This window comes from Podarcis vaucheri (genome assembly GCF_965113315.1).
Source record: "Podarcis vaucheri genome assembly, chromosome: 11".
NCBI lineage: Eukaryota > Metazoa > Chordata > Lepidosauria > Squamata > Lacertidae > Podarcis > Podarcis vaucheri.
In genome coordinates, this window is record NC_138749.1 from 16317927 (window position 1) to 16342706 (window position 24780).

A 24780-nucleotide genomic window follows, 5' to 3' on the forward strand; every position below is an offset into this window, starting at 1 on the left:
GGATTTTTCTCCGCTCCTAATAAACAGATTATCTAGGCTGCCTTCTGAGCAAATGGGTCTGGCATGGAATCAGGATGGCCAATTTGGAATCCCAACTCATTAACCTCTTTTCCTGAAAGGTTAAATTGGAATAAGGATAAACTTGCTGCATTAGGAGAATAGAAGGATATTGTGGTGATCGCTGGTGGGGCTTATTCAGGTGGCTTTGATGCCAGGGGTTAGGAATGCTGCCCACACCTAGGGCATTATTTTGCCCATGTGGCTGACAGGCGCAAACATGCAAAACGGCTTAAGTTACAAATGCCTGGCTTGCTGTACAGTATACAACCATTGTGGTATTTTTCTTGTGGAGAGACACCTTGGCCCAGAAAATCCCAGTGCGGGATAATCTGCAGCCAAAATCACAAATGCATGATTGCTAGAGAGTCACAAGCAGGGGGATGTATGACCTCACATCCTATAAACTTTTGTGTCAGGAGGGGGAACAATAGAAAACAATCTTCTTCTTTCTGTCACTGTACATGCTCTTTTTCTTTCCTACATTGGTTTAGGTTGTCAGTGAGTTCTCCTCAAGGGAGTGTATACCACTATGAGCTGGAAAATGGACTTCTGTGACTTTTAAGGATTCTTGCCTGCCTGATTTTCATCACTGTAACTGTTGGATTCTGCTACTGTTACGCCTGTTGTTTCTACTACTACTACCAGTGGCTTAGCGTGGGTTGTCAGCACCCGGGGCAAGGCAAGTAATTTGCGCCCCCTAACCCTAACCCCCAGATGTTGCGCCCGGTGCGGCCGGCCCCCCCCTGCACCCCCCACACTACGCCACTGCCTGGCAAGTCTTTTCATGTGAGTAAACCTGTTTTAATCATGTATTTCTAGTGCTGCTATTGTACCCCACCTTAGATGGGGTCATGACCTAGTTATGTGTTCTGCCTTACTAGTTGAAGACCAGTGCCTTAGGGAGTGTGGCTGCCATTATTATTATTATTATTATTATTATTAGTAGTAGTAGTAGTAGTAGTATTCTGAGCTGTTGTTTTGGCACAATGCTTCCTGGCAGAATTTGGCTACGGAATACTACTGGTTTGGGGCATTTTCATACATGAGGTTTCAGTTGCTTTTGGTAACATCCCTTATGCCATGTTAAAGTCTAAGGTGGGTGTGGGGAGCTTTTGGCCCTCCAGATGTTGCTGAACTTCAAATCCCATCAGCCCCAGCAAGCATAGCCCCTGGGTAGGGATGGTGGGAGCTGTCGTTCCGCAACATCTGGAGGGTCAAAGGTTCTCCACGCTTCAGATAGATATTGCATTTCCTTGTAGATAAGCCTCGCACTTCATTTGCTACACATGTCTTTAATTTCCTCCACATTTTGATCAGCTCTTATGCTATCTGGGCTTCTACCTACGTGCTCCCCAAGGTCGTTTTACTTGCAAACTAATGGATGGGAAACGCCAGACTTTTTCATATCCTCTAGAAGGCTGTTTCTTTTCCTTTTGATATATATTGGCCAGCAGCAGGAGAGCAACGAATCATCTTAGATATTCCTCACCTATTTTCTCACAGGTCTTTCCATGCCTGCTTTGCATTCTTTCCCAGGGTCACATTCCATAGCCGACAAATGTGCCATGTGATTCGGGTTAGAATCAGAAATGCAGTGTTTCCACCCTCACCCGCTGTTAAGGACTGCTGTGTGTGACGTAACCTTCTTTTTGAAGGTTTTCTGTGACACGTGGAGGTGTCAATGTTGGCTGACCACAGGACTTTTCAAGGGGGAATTTGCTCTTGCAATCAACTCTTGAGTTCATCATTGGAGAGTCACAGGTGTAAATAATTTCGCCATGAGTTTACCAAGTTAATGAACAGGATCAAGTTAGGTCCATTAATTTCAGCAGGTCTACTCTGAGTAAAACTTTCTGGAGCACTGCCCAATACATTTATTTGTAATATTTCTAGTCTGCCTTTTTCATGAAAAATGTTTGAGGTGGCTTACAGTTACAAATGGGACGCAGGTGGCACTGTGGGTTAAACCACAGAGCCTAGGACTTGCTGATCAGAAGGTTGGCAGTTCAAATCCCTGCGATGGGATGAGCTCCCGTTGCTCTGTCCCTGCTCCTGCCAACCTAGCAGTTCGAAAGCACGTCAAAGTGCAAGTAGATAAATAGGTACCACTCCGACGGGAAGGTAAACGGTGTTTCAGTGGACTGCTCTGGTTCGCCAGAAGCGGCTTAGTCATGCTGGCCACATGACCCAGAAGCTGTATGCCGGCTCCCTCGGCCAATAAAGCGAGATGAGCGCTGCAACCCCAGAGTCGGTCACGACTGGACCTAATGGTCAGGGGTCCCTTTACCTTTACTTTAGTTACAAATACCAGGGTTGTGTGTTTGAGCCCCACGTTGAGCAAAAAGATTCCTGCATTGCAGGGGGGTTGGAATAGATGATCCTTGAGGTCCCTTCCAACTCTACAATTCTTTGATTCTATGATATATAATAAAGCAACAATATGTTGCAGTGTTGAGTGCTGTTGTTCAGTGTCCTCCAGAATATTCTGCCCCATTCATCCTCTCACCCAGTTATTGTCCCCAGTCCTGTCAGTCAGTGTTCTGTAGCCACCAAGCATGCTCAGACCTCATGGGGGACTTAGGGACTTCGTCAAACCATAGGGCTCCCCTAAGCCTGGTGAGCGGATTAGAACAGGGAGCTATGGAGAACTGGTGCATTGGTGCCTTAGTATGAAGACCAGTCTCTGAGAGTAGCTGAGTAACTGTATGTATATAATGTTTTCAGGAACAATGGGAGCGTCTCCCCCTCCCCTATTTCCCCTTGGTACTCCCTGTTCTTTGAATCTTATGAGAACCTGACCTGGTTGAGGGAGTTGGGTACATTTAGCCTGGGAAAGAGAAGACTGAGAGGAGATATGATAGCCATCTTCAAATATCTAAAGGGCTGTCACATGGAAGATGGGGCAAGCTTGTTTTCTCCTGCTCCGGAGTGTAGGACTAGGACCAACAGATTCAAGTTACAAGAAAGAAGATTCCGACTAAACATCAGGAAGAACTTCCCGACATTATGAGCTGTTCAACAGTGGAACAACTCCTTCAGAAGTTGGTGCATTGGGTTTTTTAGTAGAGGTTGGATAGCCGTGTGTCAAGAATGTTTTAGTTGAGATGCCTGCATCAGAGAAGGTTGGACAAGATGACACTTGAGGTCCATTCTAACTCTACAATTCTATGATTCTATGATACCATGATTTGAAGTTCTGATCCAGTACTCATAGCCAATGCTTCGTGTATGTTTCTTCCCCTGATGCTATATTTCAAAATTACTGCAATGTTTTGGTTTTCTTAAAATGCTACAACCCTCTGAACCCCAGCAAAAGTCTGGAAATCCAGTCCAAATGAACAATCAGATGACATCGTTAACTAACGCACTATCTATAACGTCTAATGATTCAAATATAGGATACCAATCTAGCCAACTTTAAGCACTTTTAAAGCCCCATTAATTCATCCAAGGCAATCAATGGGACTTAACAATGGCTGGATGGTGCCCAAACACAGCGCATCAGTCAAGCTGTTTGCTTTGTGTGCCAAAGGCTGAGCAAAGGCTGAAGTCGATAATGCGTTACACATTCAGTGCCGCAATTTGCTGGAAATAAATTTAATTGCAAATAATCTCTCAGTATTGGGTGTACGTGTGTGATGGGATGGTACAATTTTTACTGTCGAGACACAGAAGTCAGGCTATCAGTATATGTGTGAAAAAGGCTTAGGTAGCTCAGTTCGTCCATCTTTCTTGCTGTTTATCTGGTTCTGATATACAAATGCATTCCTGGCATCTTTGGCTGCTTTTTCTTTTTTGATCTGGATTTTAAGAATACCCTTCTTCCTTCCAGGAGTGGCATCAGTGACCAGACCCCGCTGGACCTGCTCTTCCTCTCCACCACTGAAAATTGCTTGCTTGTTAGTCCTCCTGTGTCTTGGCATTCTAACTGGGACGGGGTGGGAGCTGGGGTTCCTTGTGAACAAACATTTTTGTGGATGTCACATGCCTGAAGATTTCCTTTTGTTGTGAGATGTTTCTTACATACGTCTGTTAATACCCCGAGGGACTTCCTAGTGTCATGGGCATAACTTTTTTATAAGTAATAGCCTGGGTGTCAGGGTCCGTGCGGAGAAGGGTGACATTGAGGAGGAATGGTGGGAGCCTTCCCCCTTCCCCCTGATCCTGATCAGGATCTTGGATCTTTCCAGGAGCAGTGGGACGATATAGATTTGGAACAGCGGTTCGCAGAGGGACATAGACAGAAGTTGGGAAGAACTGGGTGGTGAACAGCTAGGAGAAGAAGAACTGGGAGAGAGAGTGAACAGACTCAATGTTGCTGAAAAGCATCCACCTGCTCAGCCCAAGGTCAAGAAGAGCAGGTAAGGTGGCAGCACAGAAAGCATAGTGGTTGAGAGATCAGGTTGCAAGATGCGGAAGTGATGAGGGGGGACTAGGGAGGAAGTGGGTGGAACCCTTAATTGGGAGCCCCTTCATTCCGAGGAATGGATTATTTTGTTCTCTTGCTGTGATCATTAAAATCTCTAACTGGTAAGAGACTCCTTTCTCTTTGTTCTGCATATCTACTGCCTGGGGGGTGGTGGAGGAAGCTGGGTCCCTGAAGCCTGACACTGGGGAAGGATTTTGTTGCAGAGCACCGCCTTGCATTCAGAAGGTCCTAGGTTAAGTCCCCAGCATCTCCAGGTAGGGGTGGGGGAATTGGAAACCCAGGAGTTCCACTGCTAGTCATTTTAGACAGTGCTGAACTGGATGGACCCAATGGTCCGACTAGGAATAAAGCAGTTTCCAATGACCCATCTCTTTTATCGACTCTATACTGCTCTGTTGGGACGCGGGTGGCACTGTGGGTTAAACCACAGAGCCTAGGACTTGCTGATCAGAAGGTCGGCGGTTCGAATCCCCACGACGGGGTGAGCTCCCGTTGCTCGGTCCCTGCTCCTGCCAACCTAGCAGTTCAAAAGCACATCAAAGTGCAAGTAGATAAATAGGTACCGCTCTGGCGGGAAGGTAAATGGTGTTTCCATGCGCTGCTCTGGTTCGCCAGAAGTGGCTTAGTCATGCTGGCCACATGACCCGGAAGCTGTACGCTGGCTCCATCGGCCAATAAAGCGAGATGACCACAGAGTCGGTCACGACTGGACCTAATGGTCAGGGGTCCCTTTACCTTTACTGCTCTGTTGCACTTGGAATGGTTTTACTCGTTTTAGAATTCCAATGGTTTTATCTGTTTTTATAATTTTCTACTATATGGTTGTAACCTGTCCTGGGATGGGACTGTGAAGGGTAGGCAAGAAACCTTATGAATGAGTGAAACCTTTGGAGGGCGTCAGGTAGTGGAAGTCTGGAGCCAAAGGCAAGAGCTGAACTAAAGGATGCCTCCAGGATTTTTGGGAGCCAAATATTTGGCAGTAACCTTGGGACAAAAAAGTCTCTGACAGTCTAAAAGCTAATCAGTTGCGGCAGAAATCTGCAAAGAGTTTTCACATGGCTTGGAAAGCAAAGGAGAAGAAGCCATTTTCTTTGTGAAATGCTTTCCATCTGTTGTTTGCTTTTTAAATAACCTAGATCTAATTCGCTGTGTGCAACATCAGCACTGCTTTCAAAAGGCAAATCACCAACACATGCTTCTCTCCATCACAACTTGGAACGCATATGGGTCATGTCATGTAACACATGACAGTTTCAGTGCTTGAGAAAAGGTGGAACCTGTTTTCATCAGAGGGCAATGTAAGGTGACAGCACATGACCATTTGCCAAATTGTCCCTCATCATGGTAAGGATGGAACCTCTTGGTGAAACGATTATATTTGATACAAACAAACGAACAAACCCTTGAGGAAGCAAGAAAGTAGTAAATATTCCCTGCACCACTTGGTGGAACGTTATAACCAACTTACCAATACAGTGGTACATCGGGTTAAGAACTTAATTCATTCTGGAGGTCTAGGGACAAAGGTGAGAGCTGTTTCCTAGTTCTGCTGGATCTCTCAGCGGTGTTTGATACCATCAACCATAACATCCTTCTGGACCGTCTTGAGGGGCTGGGAGCTGGGGGCACTGTCATACAGTGGTTCCGCTCCTTCCTCCTGGGCCGTGTTCAGAAAGTGGTGGTGGGGGATGAGTGTTCAGACCCCTGGGCTCTCACTTGTGGGGTGCCTCAGGGTTCTGTCCTCTCCCCCATGCTTTTCAACATCTACATGCAGCCGCTGGGAGAGATCATCAGGGGGTTTGGGCTGGGTGTTCATCAGTATGCAGATGATACCCAGCTCTACCTTTCTTTCAAATCAGAACCAGTGAAGGCGGTGACAGTCCTGTGTGAGTGTCTGGAGGCGGTTGGAGGATGGATGGCGGCAAACAGATTGAGATTGAATCCTGACAAGACAGAAGTACTGTTTCTGGGGGACAGGAGGCGGGCAGGTGTGGGGGATTCCCTGGTCCTGAATGGGGTAACCATGCCCCTGAAGGACCAGGTGCGCAGCCTGGGAGTCATTTTGGACTCACAGCTGTCCATGGAGGCACAGGTTAAATCCGTGTCCAGGGCAGCTGTGTACCAGCTCCATCTGGTACGTAGGCTGAGACCCTATCTGCCCGCGGACTGCCTCGCCAGAGTGGTGCATGATCTGGTTATCTCCTGCTTGGACTACTGCAATGCGCTCTACGTGGGGCTACCTTTGAAGGTGACCCGGAAACTACAACTAATCCAGAATGCAGCAGCCAGACTGGTGACTGGGAACAGCTGCCGAGACCATATAACACTGGTCTTGAAAGACCTACATTGGCTCCCAGTACGTTTCCGAGCACAATTCAAAGTGTTGGTGCTGGCCTTTAAAGCCCTAAACGGCCTCGGTCCAGTATACCTGAAGGAGCGTCTCCACCTCCATCGTTCTACCCGGACACTGAGGTCCAGCACCGAGGGCCTTCTGGCAGTTCCGTCACCGCGAGAAGCCAAGTTACAGGGAACCAGGCAGAGGGCCTTCTCGGTAGTGGCGCCCTCCCTGTGGAACGCCCTCCCACCAGATGTCAAAGAGAACAACAACTACCAGACTTTTAGAAGACATCTGAAGGCAGCCCTGTTTAGGGAAGCTTTTAATGTTTGATGTATCATAGTATCTTAATATTCTTTTGGAAGCCGCCCAGAGTGGCTGGGGAAACCCAGCCAGATGGGCGGGGTATAAATAATAAATTATAATTATAATTATAAAATTATAATTATAATTATAATTATAATTATAATTATAATTATTATTATTATTATTATTATTATTTTCTTAACCTGAAACTGTTCTAAACCTGAAGCACCACTTTAGCTAATGGGGCCTCCCACTGCCACTGCACCGCCAGAGCACGATTTCTGTTTCCTGAAGCAAAGTTCTTAACCCGAGGTACTATCTCTGGGTTAGCGGAGTCTGTAACCTGAAGCGTATGTAACCTGAAGCGTATGTAATCCGAGGTACCACTGTAGTTTGACTATGTTGTCTAGAATATTGCTACTAAATGTCTCTCTGAACAGGACAAACTCATTTCCCCTTCAAGGTTCACAAAACAAAAAGAAATTGGCTCAGTCCTGTGTATTGTTACTAAGTAAAAACATTGTTATTTTCAGTTGTGGGGGAGAATGACACGAGGCAGGTCCAGTTAACCAGATATACAACTCATAACAACAAAAGGAATTCTCGGAGTATCCCAGAACATCTGCTCTACAGGCCTTTGACTTACCACAATGAGCAATGCAATCTGCTGTATCGTCGACCACCATGCACTAAAACGAAACACCGCGTCTCCTGGGATTGTTGCCCATGCTCTGGGCTTTCGAAAATGAGGAGTCGTTGGATTTGATGGAACAGGTCTAGTAGCAGAATGGTCCACTCAGAACTAAAGGCTCTCAACGTGTAGAGCTGGTGGACAGAAACCAGCTACGCCGATAGACTCTTCCTATCAAAAGCAATTACTGAAGGAGGACAAAAACTGTGCCTGGGTGGTGGGCACAGGGACAAGTCAAACATTCTCAGTCCTGAAGTCACAACATTTCTAAGCACTGGCTGCTTCTCTTTGGATATCGCTAACCAAAATGTTTAAGGAGTCATGGGGTCCATCTTCCTCACTGGGAACTCTCCTGGTCTCCATTAGACAATGTTTTTTTAAAATAATGTCTTCATTAGAACCATGCTGTTGGAAGTCATCCAAGAGATCCTACAGTCCAGGATAAAGATAGCCAGATAATGGTCCAGGTATGGGACATTGTGCCCCCCCCCCCCGAGAGGCTGCAATCTACTTTAAGGTAAATCGTGTCTGTGGAGTTGCTAAGCTAAATACATTCCGATAGCTGTCCAATGGCAGGCCACCAGTATACACGTTTTGCTTTATGGGACTATATAAGCAGCAATGGTTATAGGAAGGCTTTTAATTTATGGCACATTCAGCTTTCTGGGTCAGAAGCATGTCCTATGCTTTTCTTGTAAGGAATCCCACGACTTTCTGGGGCAGTGTTTTTCTTTACAGTTCAGCTTAAGGCTTGTAACATGCCCATCCCGTTATAGGCCTGGTCCTATTTGATTAGTGCCCTTTACCTAGCTTTAAGTAAAGGCATAGTCTCCCTCCATCTCCATGCCTGTGACCTGTCAATGGAAAGAATTCTCCTAGTCCTCATGTTCAACTCTGGATTGTATTTCAAAATAGCACCAAGTGACTTGCTTCACTGGCCCAAGGATTTCTGCATGTGTAATGGAACATTTCCCCCTCTCCTTCCTCGAAGCTTCTGCTTAAGCCATTGTAAAGGATCTGAAGCAGATTTGGCGATGTCATGGGGCACATGTGCAGGCAGGAAAGTTACTTTGTGCAAGCAGAAATCCTTGTGATGTTACCACCATCTATGTCCTAACCTTTATGGCCAAAGTGAACACTTCATGTCCCTCTTATGGCATCCTTTCAAATACAGTGGTAGCTCGGTTTTTGAACATAATCCATTCCAGAAGACTATTTGAGTTCCAAAATGTTTGGAAACCAAGGTGCAAAGGGTGGCCTGCAAATTTCATAGAGAAAATTAACATATACATTCAGCAGAAGCCGTTTGACTTCTGAGGCGTATTTGAAAATGGAAGCATTTACTTCTGGGTTTATGGCATTCAAAAACTGAAACGTTTGTCAACGGAGACGTTAAAAAACCGAGGTACCATTGTATTACATAATTGTAACATGCCTGTCCTTATTTTTTCTCTCTCTAGGCTTACAGACCCACTTCCCTTTGTTAACGTTGTTGCTCTCCTATAAATCTTTCCTTATAGCTGTGGTTCCCAGAAGTGGAGAGGGGGAAGAGGAGAGAAATGCTCCATATTGGATTGATTTGCTTTAAAATATTTTTTATCCTGCTTTTCTTTCTGGAAGAATTAAACATGGTAAGAATCAGATTTGACATATACAGTACAAAGATCACTTTTCCTCTAAGACTACTATCCTTTAATGTAGCACTTCTAATGTGAGGAGGTCACTCTGGCCAACTGCTAAACGCATTACATTAGGTTCCCTCGACGGCGGGGGGGGGGGGGGAGCTCCATTTTAAGCTACACACACACAGAGCAAGCTCCTTTGAAGGAGAGCTCCTGGAGTCAACTGGCTTGCTCCTGAAGCAGAACTTTCTTCCAGAGAAGAAAATCAGTTTCTTTTCAAAATGGAGCAAAAACCCTCCCCCCCCCCCGCTTTGGCTTCACTTAGGCCTTGCCATTGGGGAACTCCCATGTGCAGTTGATGCCAGTAGGGTTAACTTTTGCCCCACTTGCAAAAGAATACAGTGGACACTCAGGTTACGAACGTGATCTGTGCGGGATGCACGTTCGCAACCCGCAGTGTTCGCAACCCGTCTGCACATGTGCAGGTTGCGATTCGGCACTTCTGTGCATGCGCAACGCATGATTTAACGCTTCTGCGCAACCGCGGAAACTCAGAAGTAACCCGTTCTGGTACTTCCGGGTTTTGGTGCATCCGGAATCTGAAAAAATGCAACCTGAAGCACCTGTAACCTGAGGTATGACTGTAATTGGGAGTTCATGTTTAAGATCCCAATAGTTTTTATGTGGCCATGTCTGCTTCTGCCCCACATGTATAAGAGCTCATGCAATGTAGTGGTTTAAGTGTTGGCCTAGGATCTGGGATAGCATGCTTCAAATCCCCGCTCAGCCATGACACTCACAGGCTGACCTCGAGCCAGTCACTGCCTCTCAGGGTCATTGTGAGCTTGAGGCTAAAATGGGATATAAATGTAATAATAAATAAATGCACATGTACATCTGGTGTGGAGCAGGGAAGGGAACAGCCTCATGGGCCAAATTGGGAGCTGTGCCTGGACTAATTAGGCTGGAGACACCCCCACTCATTCAAACCAATGCTCCTTCCCCTGCAATTTTTTTTTATAATAATTTTTATTAAGTTTTCCATTTTAACAATCCAATCCAATCACATTAATTATTCCATATTATACAAGTACATATAAAGTCCAAGTATTTTGCCAAATTATAATTTTTTGTTGGGGGTTCTCATGTTTCAGTTCAAATTTTCATCTTTGGTTTAGATCAACCCACCCTGAGCCCAGTCCTACTTATCCCAAGCCAAACTGGTGAATGATCATGCAATTGAGTGCAGATTCCCTATAGGTGCAAGCCATTGAGATTGCTGCTGTAGAGCTAATGCATCATTCAGCATTATGGAAGGCAGGCGTGAGTGGAGAGAGAGCCTCTGTTTTTCCAGGGACTTTCGATGGAGGTGCACCTCCCTGAGCTCTGCAAGCCGTAACACATTGTATTCTCCCCTGATGGAGCCAGTTTGCTGTGGGGCACTGGTGTGAACTTTGCATTTCCCCACAGAACCAACCGGTTATCTCCAAGAACCAAGCCCACCCCTCGCTTTGTAAACCTGGCATTTCATCTATAGTATGGTTACCAGATTTTTTTCAATGAATCTGGGGACACTTTATTATTATTATTATTATAAGCTGAGTCGCAACAGGGTGTCAGTAGTGGGGATGGTGAGGCAAAAGCCCCTGGGCCCAAGCACACATGGATATTGTATAAAGGTGCAAAGCCCTTCTTTCGCACCCTGTGAAACATAAATGTGCAGTTTTTTTAAAAAAAACTGGGCAACAGCCCGCTGCCTGCCCATGACTCCCAAGCCTTCCCCAATCTCCTTCCCCCTTTGTTTTGATAGATCAGGGGAGGCTCGGGAGTCACGGGCGGGTGGCCGTTGCCCAGGAGGGGCCAGTCTGGTAGTGCAGTTGGCTCTGGCTGCCGTGGCGCCTGCCATTTTTCCTGCACCACAGCAGCAAGCAGTGAGCAGCTCCTGAAGCCAGCCAGAGCCAACTGCACTAACAGGCTGGCTCTGGGCTGCTGAGGCTGCCGCTGCCACGTTTCCCGGGGACAGATTTGCAAATCTGGGGACATTCCAGGGACGGAATTTGTCCAGGGACAGATTTGCAAATCTGGGGACTGTCCCCGAGAACAGGGGATGCCTGGCAACCTTAAACTATAGAGCCCCACCTTGATCGAGGGAGCCTGGGTGCTGGCTTTCTGAAGCAGCCTTTCCTAAGCAGCTGTTTTCCAGATGTTGTTGGATTCCAGCATGAGGGATGCTGGGTGCTGTGGTGTAGAAGGGCACCGACTTGGGGAGAGATGGTATCAGGTGCCCATCAACTGTGGTTTGTCACTGGCCACATCCACAAAAACGACATACTTTTGTATTTGCTTTACAGCCAAACTACACCTAACATAATTACGGCCTGAGGATTTCGTTCACACAGTTGAAGGATATCCCCCCTCCCCACTTTGTATAGTCAGCCAGTAAAAGCTGTAGCACCTGCTTGAGAAAAATAGCTTATATGTGTCAGCCTGTCACACTCACTGCCCTCCAGCAATGTGCTGTGTTTGTCTCTGCTGGCCTCTCTTCATAGACACCATTTCAAAAAGAAGTTGGAAAAGATACAAGGGAGTCAATACCGAAATAAGAAAAAATATCCTTCTTTAATTGCAAATACATTGCATAATTACAGTCACTTTTTATACTCTCTAGTACTTCATATAATCATCATAAATAATCGTGTGTTGCATAGCTTTCTAAATGTGTACAAAGGGACAAAGCTCTGTGTCATTTATTATTACAAAAAAGGGAGGAAAGTAATAAAATTATGGGTCACGTTGTTAACCTCCAGTTGCTTCCGCTCATTTACTGTGAAATATGATCTCAAAGAGAGATTGGCCACAAATCTACTGAGAATGAGTTTGCCCCAGATCCACTCATTACTGTGAGGCATGCATGGGGAAAATTCCTAGTGAACTGTCTGCACAGTTACAGACAGTCTCGGACAGGGATTGCGTTGAGATCTCGAGGGATTACTCAAAGGTTATAGAATATTATTTCTTCCTTTCTTCTGCGTATTTGTTCATGCCAATTGGGAAACCTTTAGCGAAAACTTTTCAATGTCTGCATCTCAGCTAATTTTTGGTTACTGCTAACTACTGCAGAAGCATACACATCAAGGGGCTAAGCGGGCATATGTGCAGATCCTATGCACTTTTAGCTAAGAGCAAGTCCCCTTGAACTCAGTGGCTCTTGCTACTATGTAAACATGCACAGGATCAAGCCGCCTTTCTAATGAAATCAATGGAATTAATTTTAATAATGATGCTTAATCAGCAATACATAGAATCTTTGGAATTGTGGCCATTTAAAAACACGTTCTAGGGAACTAGTATTTTTTTCTGTAGACACATTAAGCCTTTAAAAAGCAAAAAGCGAAACTAAACCATCTTTTGACAACACAGAATATTCTCATTACTCTAAACGTTGTGAATGGTTTGATTATACTTTTCTTTTCGTAAAATAAGAATGGGCGTGAGTCAGTCAAAGCCGGCACTTGGCTCACTCCCACTGAAAGCAATGGGACTGAAGGTCTGCTGGATCATGCCCACACTGCCTCTTCTTGCTATTCTGCTTTCATGCCTTAATTCTACACCACCCCTTACTAAAAACCCAAGGTAAAAGGTAAAGGTAAAGGTACCCCTGCCCGTACGGGCCAGTCTTGCTAGACTCTAGGGTTGTGCGCTCATCTCACTCTATAGGCCGGGAGCCAGCGCTGTCCACAGACACTTCCGGGTCACGTGGCCAGCGTGACAAGCTGCATCTGGTGAGCCAGCGCAGCACACGGAACGCCGTTTACCTTCCCGCTGGTAAGCGGTCCCTACTTATCTACTTGCACTTAAGGGTGCTTTCGAACTGCTAGGTTGGCAGGCGCTGGGACCGAACGACGGGAGCGCACCCCGCTGCGGGGATTTGAACCACCGACCATGCGATCGGCAAGTCCTAGGTGCTGAGGTTTTACCCACAGTGCCACCCGCGTCCCAACCAGCCAATCCAATTGGCCCATTGCACATGCTTTTAAGAAAAAAAGCCATCAAGCGAACTGAACTAGGTTCATGAGATTTTCTGAAGTACTACTAGTGATGTGAAAGCCCTTGAGCATTGCAGCCCTCAAATCAGGACTTAGATTTAAGTAGGGGATATATTCAGAATATTTATTTTCGACCATGGACCAGCCATAATCTCTTCCCCCGTCAGCACTAAATTGGCATTGCGTACAAGTTGCAGCCAGGGGAATATGGAACGAGAACTGACTACTTGACTGTTTGTATTTTACCAAAGATACATGGATTAGAAGTCTGATTACAGGCAATTTTATATTGCACCTAAAATGGGGATCATTCAAGGTCATTGCCTCGTGGCTGGAAAGTACAATTTATGAACTGGCCAATAACATTGACACTTGGCCACTTTCCCGAACTTCACTGTTTTGCTAAGAAAAAGGAAACGTCACGTATTTCTAGCTACCTCTGACTGCAAATTATGCCACTGCACTTGGAATTACCAATGCGTTAGGATTTTTATTTTTTACTTTTTGCTCCAAAGCAGAATCTATTATCGTGTCCATGTTTAGACAGTTCTGGGGCTAGTTCTTGGGCTAACAAATAATACAGCTGGATTGTGTTACCAGCAGTAAACATCTCTGTAAGAAAAGGGAATCGAGAAACTTTGGACAATAAAACATATAAAACTTTATACATTATCAGTGCATTTTTAAAATATTGTACAACTCTTTTTAACAGTGCAGTCTACAAATCATTTAAGCCACAGAACTAGTACCTAAGGTAGCTTACAGGTCACTCAGCTGTAGAAAATTACCCTGGTGCACTTGAAGACCCTTGCCTACTTTTGAGCACTCATTGCAGATGTAAAATTTCCTCCTTTATGCTAATGTTAGGCCATTGCGTGAATGCAGAAAGTCCCATTCCTTGCCTTGCACACCCTGTATCCTTGGTGCAACGAGAGGAAGGGAGTGTCATGGTGAAGGTGAGAAGGCAAACAATTATTTACAACTCCACGTTGTACATGTCCTCACCTTTAACTCCCACCAGCATCCTTATCAGGGAGTTGGGTGGCAAGGAAATGGAGACCAACAGCACGGCATAATTATTTGGGAGTGTCTCAACAGGTGGAATACATCCAACTTGCTCCATCAACTGAGCTTCTTTAAAATTGTCTACGATTTAAAGTCACAGATACAGCAGCTGCTCCCCTACTGGAAGACAAAGGAGAATGAAATGTGTTCTGAGATGTAGAAAAATTGAAGAGATATACACATGGTCAACCAGTATCCTGTCCATGCTGCAAAAGAAAAAATGAACAGGAGGAAGGCAGTGCAGGTGGATGTTCATAGCTATATTTGCACAATCCTTCCTCTAGATGTGAGCAGAGTATGATATGGGAATCCTGGGTGACAGCCAAATTCCTGATGCCCCTTGCTCTCGAGAGTCGAGTTACACTATAAGCAGACTCATGGGATGCAACTGTTGTTAACATGCCAAGAGAGCAGCTGGATCAGAGCAAAGGTCTATTTAGGACAGCATTCCATTCCAAATAGTGGCTGACCAGATGCGTCTGGGATGCCCACAAGCCGGGCATGAATGTTATGGCGCTGATCCACTTGTGTTCTGCAACAATAGCTATTCTGAAGCACACTTCCTCTGATATGGAAGGTAATATATAGCCACCATAAACCGCTGAGCTGTAGCAAACAACCCCATGCAGACAAAAGACAGCATGTCAAGGAAACGTGTAGAAAGGATTGTTCCTTTCTAACACATATGCCTTCCACCTACAATCAGGTCTTGGTTTTTCATATGCAGTTCTCCATCTGCCCATTCCAACAATGGATAATTCTCACTGAGTGCTGATCACCTAAGCTGGCTCTTAATTTGGTCCTGCCTGCAGTGCTATAGTAAGGGAAGACGGTAATTTCAGTGAATCGTCTACATGGGCCCATTTCCATGGGGCTAAACTGGAATATGTGCAAGTACGCTGGCTTAAATGACTTGTGGACCACTGCCCTGCAAAGTTTTACTCTTTCCAGGTCACAAGCTCATTTTAATGATTGCCTTCTCCGTATGTTCGGGAGTCTTTTGACGCAGTCCTTTGTTTGTAATCTTCTCCGGATCCCAGATCCACTATGTCCTGATAGTTTGTAAATTCCTGAGGTAATGGAAACTCTTCAGTCGATGAATGAGTCCTGTGGCCAAACACCCGCTCTTGCAGCTCAGCGATGTCATTTCTGATGTCAGCCATCATTAGCAACAGGAAGTCAAAAGAACCCGGTGGTCCCTAGAAATATTACAGGTGTGACAATTAAGTTATTAGTCCCTCGTGTTCCTAATGACTTACAGTATGTCACAGCACCAGTTTCGGATAGATTATCAAAACAGAGGAAAGGAAACTAATGAAAATTGAAGTCTGGAAAAACAATCTGCACTTGAATCTTTTCCGAATGCAAATTTCAAATGAGAAATGCTTCAGTGTGTAAGATTTTGTTACTCTCACTATTATGGGCACAGAGTTGGCTTTGTATAGGAACTGAGAGTGTCTAATATGAGACATTCATGTCTTCACCACTTATTTCATTAAAAGAAATGTCAAAAATTGTTTAAAGGGAAGACCACAGAAGGCACTTATTGGGACTGAAAAACAGACAGATGCTCACACCTCCATACTGCTAACCATTAAACAATGTCCTCAGTCTGGAGCCCCATGTGTGCTTCAGAGCAGTTCCAAAGCATAAATGAAGACTGTTCCAACTGATTGCAGTTGGAGGGGCAAAGGAATACAGATATGGGAGAGACTATTCCACCCATACAATTATCAGCAGCCCTGGAAGACAGGGGTCAGTTTTTCAGCGTTCCCATGCCCAGTGCATTTGTCTGGATGGGGGAAACATGAGGTTCAGATTTTGGTCACTGTAGCTGTTAATATTAGTATATTTAACAGTGTTACAGCAAAAAGAAATACATGAAGCAGCCCTTCTTTTCATGCTGTTATGGGTGGTATCCAGCTAAACAGTTATGCTAGCACAAGCACTTTGGGCTGTGCAATGGAACTTTGCCTTTCCTCTCCCCGTGCACCTCCTAAATTTGATCTTGGGGGGGGGGTTGGGGGGTTGGGAGCAATCCTGCAATAGATTTAGAAGCACATAGAGGGCTACACAGAGAGAGGAGAGGGAGGGGAAGTTACGTTGTGTAGCTCAACGGGTTTATGCTAGTGCAACTGTTTAGTTGGATACCCCCTCTTTATGTTGTAACACAGAATTGATGAGTTGGAGGGTCATCTAGTCCAAACGGTAGTAAGTAAATAAACATTTGGAATTGGATAAATAAATAACATTGCATTGCAATTGGATACGATACTTACCGGTGCTCCTTTTTCTCCCGGTGCCCCTCTGTCACCCTGTAACAAACATCATTTTCATTGATTAAAATGGAACCATAACTTGGAGACCTATTCCATCCTTCGAAAGCAACCTGCATCAAAATGTCCCTTCGACTCTGTAGAGACCTCATCTCACTTTCACCATGAAAATCACTTATTGTGTTATCCTATGCACGTCTACACAAAAGCTGGTTTCATTGAATTCAGTGTGTATATAAGCTAGTCTATAAAGGATGGTAGCATTAGAACAGATTGATTTAGGTGTCAATCAAGATGCATTTGTTTTCTCAAGCATATGAAACTGGTTGAGAAGTGGGTTGCTGCTTGATTGTAACGTAAAGGTAAAGGGACCTCTGACCATTAGATCCAGTCATGGCCAACTCTGGGGTTGCGGCGCTCATCTCACTTTATTGGCCGAGGGAGCCGGCATACAGCTTCCGGATCATGTGGCCAGCATGACTAAGCCGCTTCCGGCGAACCAGAGCAGCGCACAGAAACACCGTTTACCTTCCCGCCGGAGCGGTACCTATTAATCTACTTGCACTTTGACGTGCTTTCAAACCGCTAGGTTGGCAGGAGCAGGGACCAAGCAATGGGAGCTCACCCCGTCGCAGGGATTTGAACCACCGACCTTCTGATCAGCAAGTCCTAGGCTCTGTGGTTTAACCCACAGCGTCACCCGCGTCCCTGATTGTAATGTAGTTTCTTTCATATTTTGATATTTCATTTATGATACTTATTTTAAATTGGTGTTTTCCTGATCCACCCCTACTATGGATTTGTATATTTTTAATATATTGTATTGCTATCTAACAACCTGGAAACCTTTGAGTTGAAGGCCAGAAAACAAATTCAATAAACAAACGTCTAAATAATCATTCAAACCACACATTAAGTGATCTGAAAAGTTACACCTGAAGCAAAGGTTAAGCGTTTGAACATCCTACTGAGTTCAATGGGACTTTCACTAGGTGTATTTCTGACTGAGTTCAGCAGGGCTCTCACACTACTAAGTGTGAAGCCTTGATTTCATTTACCATTTGTTACATACAAGTTAAGTATCATATTTCCAATCACAATTTTTTAATCTGTTGTAAGTATTCAAATCAGCAAATTGAACCAAGCTTTGATGATTATTCCAGGGAAAAACTCTGAAACAACTTCTCCCCAAAAGCCAAATCCATCTGTATTGGGAATAGTTCCAATCAAATTTACTATAAAGTAAATGAACAGTAGATTCATTTACACCCTAGACGTAGGCTAAAAATGTTTCCAATTAATATAACAGATGGACAATATCATGATAGCATGGAACCTTCAATTTCAAGACATATCTAAGGAGATATGGCACTAATTTGTGATAAAAGATAAACTGCAATGCTCAATAGGATGGATTTGTGGCTCCATTTCTGTATCAGGATTTGGGTCTGCAGCTGTCCTGAGCTTAGGAGATATCAGGGATATCAGGTGGAGATTCAGCCTGTACATGACCATCAAACTGGTTAGGAAGGAACAACAGGAAAACAATCTATATAAGCAGGCAGGCCATGTTGTAAACCTGATTCATACAGAAGCTCTCTTGCAAGGCACTCTCACACTACTCAGCCAAAAGGGGGCTCTGCTTGTTGTTTCTTGGGATAGGCCAGCTTTACCGCTGCCTTCCAATTAGTTGGGAACTGGGAGCAACATTTCATAAGACACATGCTAGAGGGGAAAGAATTGCTTGCTCACCTTTGCTCCATCTCTTCCTGGTGCTCCCGGAGGACCCTGAAAAACAAAACCACAGTCCTTATGAACATGCAATAACACAACCAATACGCCGCGTGCATTTATGGAACAGAGGTGCAATACTGACCACGGGGCCCCTTCTGCCCTGTTTAATATGGGACAGGTCTGGAGAGGGTCCCATAGGCCCCATTGCTCCTCTAGGGCCTGGCAGGCCTGGAGGGCCAGGAGATCCAGGAAATCCAGGGCTCCCTTGCGGACCTGTGGCACCTGCAATAAAAGGGAGATGGTTAAGGCTGTCAGTGGGTTCATATATGTGGCTGGCAAATGGGGCTGAACAACGGGGAGAAGCAACACCCCTACTTTAGCTTGTATCTCAGTTGCTGGGAGACAAACCAGGAGCCCAGAGGTTTGCACCATCTGCCTTGTATCTTGGCCAAAATAAGATGAATTCAGCTCAAGGATTATGATGCAGTTACATAAACAAAACAAAACAAAACAACCACATTATTGATTGATTGATTGATTGATTGCACTTTCTCCAAGGAGCAAAAGGAGGCTTATATGTTTCTCCCTGCTCCCCCATTTAATCCCCACAACCAGCCTGTGAGGTGGGCTAGGCTGGGAGAGAGTGACTGGCCCAAGGTCACGCACCAAGCTTCATGGCTGAGTGCGGATATGAACCCCGGCCTCGCAGGTCCAAGTCCGACACTCTAACCACTCTACCACGCTGACTCTAATGATATTGCGCTTTATTGCACAGCATTACTTTCATGCTGGTTCTGAATGTGTTTTTATTACTTTGTATTTCACAAGGATGTTTTTAAAATATCGCAAGCTGCCTCGATCCCCAGCTTGAAAGGAAGGTGGGATAGAAATGCAATAAATGGAATAAATACTGTAGCTCTCTCTGTCTCCTGCGTATAAAGAGCACAAAGAGTGAGATCTGACAGGTTGAGCTTGACAAGGAAAGTTGAGAAACCTTTCTCAATCCCCAGTCCAGAGATTCACTAATCACTAAACAAATATATAGCTTGGGAATGGAATATTTTCAGTTAGGAGAGGAGGTGTAGAAGAATCAAGCTTGCAGCACCTTGGACAGCTCCTGGGATGGGATAAACCAGATGGAACAAGGCATGCTTTGAGGCTCTAACTGTGTGTGTGTGTGTGTGTGTACCATATATATGTGTGTGTACCATATATATGTGTGTGTGTGGATGCATGGTTGTTCCTATTCTAAGCTCCTTGTACAAATGGTAGTATACAAATATGATAAACATAAAAATTAGTTTAACTACTTTATTGCTTTACCTGGAGGACCCTGATCACCTGGCTGTCCAGGAGGACCTGGTATTAATGTATTGGATGCAAGTACTTTTTCTCCTGTGATTGGTTTGCTAAGGTCAGCAGCATTATTTGGCAACAAAGCAACCTGCAAGAAAGAAAGCACCACAAACCATTAGCTACGCAGCATATTCAGGGACACCTAGTTGAGTTTTTGTTGCTTGGAAGACAGCACAAAATGAAATCTGCAGTTCATGACCCAGCTACTAATTCCATCAGTCTATCCTCTGAAAGAGCCATGGTGCTACACTTGGACTGGGAAGCCCACTGCTATTTGATGGATAACTCAAGGCACAATCCTAACCCCTGGCCATCAGGGGTTGGATGAAGTGGTGTTGCTGGCACTGCACCCACAGACTTGGAACTTGCACCTGTTGGAGAGGAAGGTCGGGGTCAGGAAAAATGCTCCTTTTCTGAGACAGTTCCTAGGCTGGAACAGAAAAGAGGCACAGATCAGGTCCACTGGCATCATGTGATAGCAGCATGGTAGGCACAGGAGCCTCTCTGCTCCAAACCATTCTTCTTAATAACTTTCTGTAGGCAGATACTGGTGTCAGCTCCTTCCTGCCACTTGGGAAGGTGTACTGGGGCACCTCTCTCTGACAGAGCTTCTCTGTTGGTGGTTGAGCTTCCTTTATGGCAGAGGTCAGTGGAGCCCAGCAGAGTTCTGGACATGGCAGATCAGGGGCCTTATTTGCAGTGTCCCCTATTCTCTCTTCACCACCTCACAGAGTTATTGTGAATGGGCAGCTTCAAGGAAGCAAAAAATACCCAAACATGAAGAAGTAGACAATAGTCTAGTTACAGGTAGGTAGCCATGTTGGTCTGCCATAGTCGAAACAAATACTTCATGCATGTATCTGAAAAAGTGTGCATGCACACGAAAGCTCACGCCAATAACAAACTTAGTTGGTCTCTAAGGTGCTACCAGAAGGAATTTTTAAATTTTGTTTAGACAATAGTCTAGACAAAAGCACAATAGCTTTACCTTTTGTACCTGGGTACATACATGCACTGCAACACTATATATATATATATATGCTTTCGTAGATTTTCACGGGTATAGGAATGCAGGTTTTGGTGTCTTCGGGTGTCTTCCCGTGTAAGAGTCGGGGTGTCTGTGCGACGTTTCGACGAGGTCTCACTCGTCATCTTCAGGCTGGTGCTTTCGGCTTCTTGTTACTGGAACAGAGCAGAGTCTGGTGTTTGAGTTCCTATAAATACTGTTGAGGCTATACACCACACCCCTCAACAGTATTTATAGGAACTCAAACACCAGACTCTGCTCTGTTCCAGTAACAAGAAGCCGAAAGCACCAGCCTGAAGATGACGAGTGAGACCTCGTCGAAACGTCGCACAGACACCCCGACTCTTACACGGGAAGACACCCGAAGACACCAAAACCTGCATATATATATATATACACACACACACACACACACACACACACACACACACACACACCCTTCTCACCAAATATGAATGGTGTATGGTGTGCGTGCAGTACATGCAAGTTTATTTTAAAAAATTAAATCTCTGGCTGCCACTTCAGAGTTCTTAAAGAGACATATGTTATCCTACATATGAGCACTCTGGATAAAGAGAGAATGTATTTTGATTAAACACAGGCAAGTATAAAAACTAAAGTTAAAGTTCACCCCTTAGTTTTTCACAGGGACAGATTCTAGACTTATTCCTGGATTCAAATTTTGGCCGAATAGTAGTAGTAGTAGTAGTAGTAATTACTGTCTGCTCTGACTTGTAGCCCCCATCCCCAAAGTCTTCAGCAGAGCTCTTGTTACAGCAGATTGCTTAAACCAGGGGTCTGAAACATGCAGCCACCCAGAATCCTTTTTATTCCAGCCTCCATTATCCTCAAGGGACGCAGGTGGCGCTGTGGGTTAAACCACAGAGCCTAGGAACTTGCCAATCAGAAGGTTGGCGGTTCGAATCCCCGCGATGGGGTGAGCTCCCCATTGCTGGGTCCCTGCTCCTGCCAACCTAGCAGTTTGAAATCACGTCAAAGTGCAAGTAGATAGATAGGTACCACTCCAGCGGGAAGGTAAACGGTCTTTCCGTGCGCTGCTCTGGTTCGCCAGAAGCGGCTTAGTCATGCTGGCCACATGACCTGGAAGCTGTACGCCAGCTCCCTCGGCCAATAAAGTGAGATGAGCGCCGCGACCCCAGAGTTGGTCACGACTGGACCTAATGGTCAGGGGTCCCTTTACCTTTTACCCATTATCCTCAGCCAATGCAGCCACTGTGGCCAATGATCAGGGATGATGGGAATAACAAACACTCTGTTGGATTAGACCAAACAGAGGTGCCAGAGACTGAACCTGGAATCTTCCGCATTCAAAGCTCTGAGCTATGGTGTTTTCCCTTCCAAGGGCTCAGAGTACTTACAGGATGAGAACATTTTCTCCCCCTGCTGAGTGTACACATATGCAATTTTAGTTTTATTGCCAACTCGTTTATTTATCTCAAACAGATAAGACAGGAACTTTCATAAAGGACACGTAGGGGCAACAGATGCCAACCTGCAGATTCAACGTGGCCCTGAAGCTCATGCAATGTATGCTAAACCAGTCACTCACTCCTGTCTGCTCTCTCTTCACTATCTCAAGGTCAGAAGCATCTGCCCTGTGCTCTGATGATGAATATTATTATCTTAGCCAGACACGAGCATGCACTGATCTAATTTCTATCCCATTCCACTTTCTTGATTCAGGCTTGGAATCGCTCTTGAAAATGATCTCACTCCCAAGTCTCTCTTCATGCATGAATCTTTCTTCACAAGGAAACAGAATACCTCACTACAATATTTTCGAAAGGGACAATAGTCACGGAAATGAGATCTAACCCCCACCATGGCCCGCATTACATGTACTTTTGAAGAAGTTCCGTGCGGAAACCGTTGCTCAGTTGGCTTGGCGATGGATCGCCTGGGTCCAGGCTAACACTTATTTCTAATTAAATACATACTTACATGTATCTGCGCAAGCAACATGTGCAATGAGAGCTATTCCACACATGGGAATGCTTGCATGCCTGGATTGCTTGCTATTTATTTCTTTTGGCAAAGGGCTCTCCCTCTCTCTGACTAGTTTTGCAACTCTGTGGAGGGGGATGATGGGGAAGAAGGTTTTTTTTTTAAAATGTATCTCTGAGGAATTATTTCCATTATATCTGCATAGAATCCCTGAGTGCTGCGGAGAATCCTGGGACACCATTTAGGGCAAGCATAGGCAAACTCGGCCCTCCAGATGTTTTGGGACTACAATTCCCATCATCCCTGACCACTGGTCCTGTTAGCTAGGGATGATGGGAGTTGTAGTCCCAAAACATCTGGAGGGCCGAGTTTGCCTATGCCTGATTTAGGACTTGCTTCACAGTGGCTATTCTCCAGGTGTATTGGAATTTCTTCTGATATAATGTGAGCAGAGAACAGGACGTGGAGAACACATCAAGCGCTCCACACTGCAGGGAGAGATCGGTGATTATAAGCAAGCTGTGTTTCAGGGAAATTTGCCTACCACTGCTGATATTCTATCCAACGAACTGCTAAAAAGGAGCTGCTCTGGGTTCTTTGGGGAGGAATGGTGGGATATAAATTTAGCAAATAAATGCATACATATACAGTAAGCTTCTGAGAACTCCAGGACCATCATGTCCGTCAGGCAGCCCCATTTGCACTCTGCACACACCATTCACTGCAAGCTCTTTCTTATCTCCCCATACTGCTCCAAACCCAGCACTGTAGTGACATTCTGGTGCATCTTCTTGCGGGTAGGGAAATGGTGGCTTCTGGAACACCTAGAACACCCCAGAACATCTACTGCTACCCGAAAAGCCCCCAAAACCTATTAGGAATCCCACTCCGCTTGAAATCACTCCAAATTTCAGCTGCCTTTTGCCCCACCCTCCAAGATTCCAAGCCTAGAGTTGGAAGATTCACGCTTCAAGCTTAGCCTCACATCATGCTATCAGATTCCTGATGATATTAGCCAGGTGAGTTTCTCTTACATGAGATAAAACACAATACAGTTCCCTTGCGGATTCTTCTTTTGAAGGTTTTACAGAATAAAATTGGCCTCATAGTCTTATATTAAAACAAAGGAACAAAACCCTGGGAAAGGACTCTTTCTCTTATGTCCTCTAGCTGAATAGCAGGATCCACCACACCTAATATATTTTTCCAAACAATCCCACGCAAAACACACATGACAACCTTCACAAAACTCAAGTTTTCACATGTGTCTCAGTTATGTGTGATTTTTATTTTATTTTATAAAAAAGATAATTACCTTGTGTTGGGAGAAAAATGATGGCGCGAAGCCAAGTGTAGATACCAACCCCCCCAGCAATTTGACACATTATATAGCTTTGAAAGGAATAATTGCCCATAAAATAATCTAGCATCCATGCTCTTTCCTTTGAGGATTTAACCTCTCCTGCATCAGAAAATAGTGTGTGAAAAGTATTTACAGTTCAGCTTCATTATGTGGGATTCTATTAATGTACCCCCAAAATATGGTGAATACAAAATGTGATTAAACTGACTCTTGTAAAACTGGCCACTCAACTGGAAGGGACCGAAAATCTGGTTCTAGGACTACTCATTGCCCTAAATTAAGATTATTCTTCTGAACTATCTTTTATGAAAACATCCCCATGTGACTGTGGTTTTTTTAAGCCTCCAAGGAACACGATTGCACCGTTTCTCTAGAAGACAAATTCACTTGCTGAATTTCTATATCTGGGCTTATTGTTCTGCAGAAAGCCTATGAAATATCTTATTTAGAAACTTGATTCTGGCCAAGCCCATTAGGTCTTTCTTCTCAACTCTTGTCAGCGGTG

At 44.9% G+C, this 24780-nt stretch overlaps 1 protein-coding gene and 1 long non-coding RNA gene across 4 annotated transcripts in view; one reads left to right on the plus strand and one right to left on the minus strand.

Annotated features, from left to right (window-relative positions):
- The first annotated feature begins 543 nt into the window (after positions 1-543).
- On the plus strand, positions 544-23071 carry LOC309514287. 2 transcript variants are annotated; one of them, XR_014211887.1, is made up of 3 exons: positions 578-682; positions 8220-8338; positions 9342-9462. It is a non-coding gene; the product is annotated as an uncharacterized lncRNA (long non-coding RNA). The 2 variants fall into 2 exon arrangements; XR_014211886.1 differs by lacking the exons at positions 8220-8338; positions 9342-9462 and adding an exon at positions 22652-23071 and having other exon boundaries at positions 544-682.
- Positions 13486-24780, minus strand: part of CCBE1 (collagen and calcium binding EGF domains 1) — a gene marked incomplete at its 5' end in the record, with an annotated part of 147949 nt that continues 136654 nt past the window's right edge. For both annotated transcript variants that reach the window (XM_082242122.1, XM_082242123.1), the window contains 5 exons: positions 13486-15753; positions 16834-16869; positions 18583-18618; positions 18707-18846; positions 19888-20008. In XM_082242122.1, the coding sequence (XP_082098248.1) occupies positions 15520-15753; positions 16834-16869; positions 18583-18618; positions 18707-18846; positions 19888-20008 (567 nt within the window). In that variant the 3' untranslated portion in view covers positions 13486-15519. The remainder of the gene's footprint in view (positions 15754-16833; positions 16870-18582; positions 18619-18706; positions 18847-19887; positions 20009-24780) is intronic.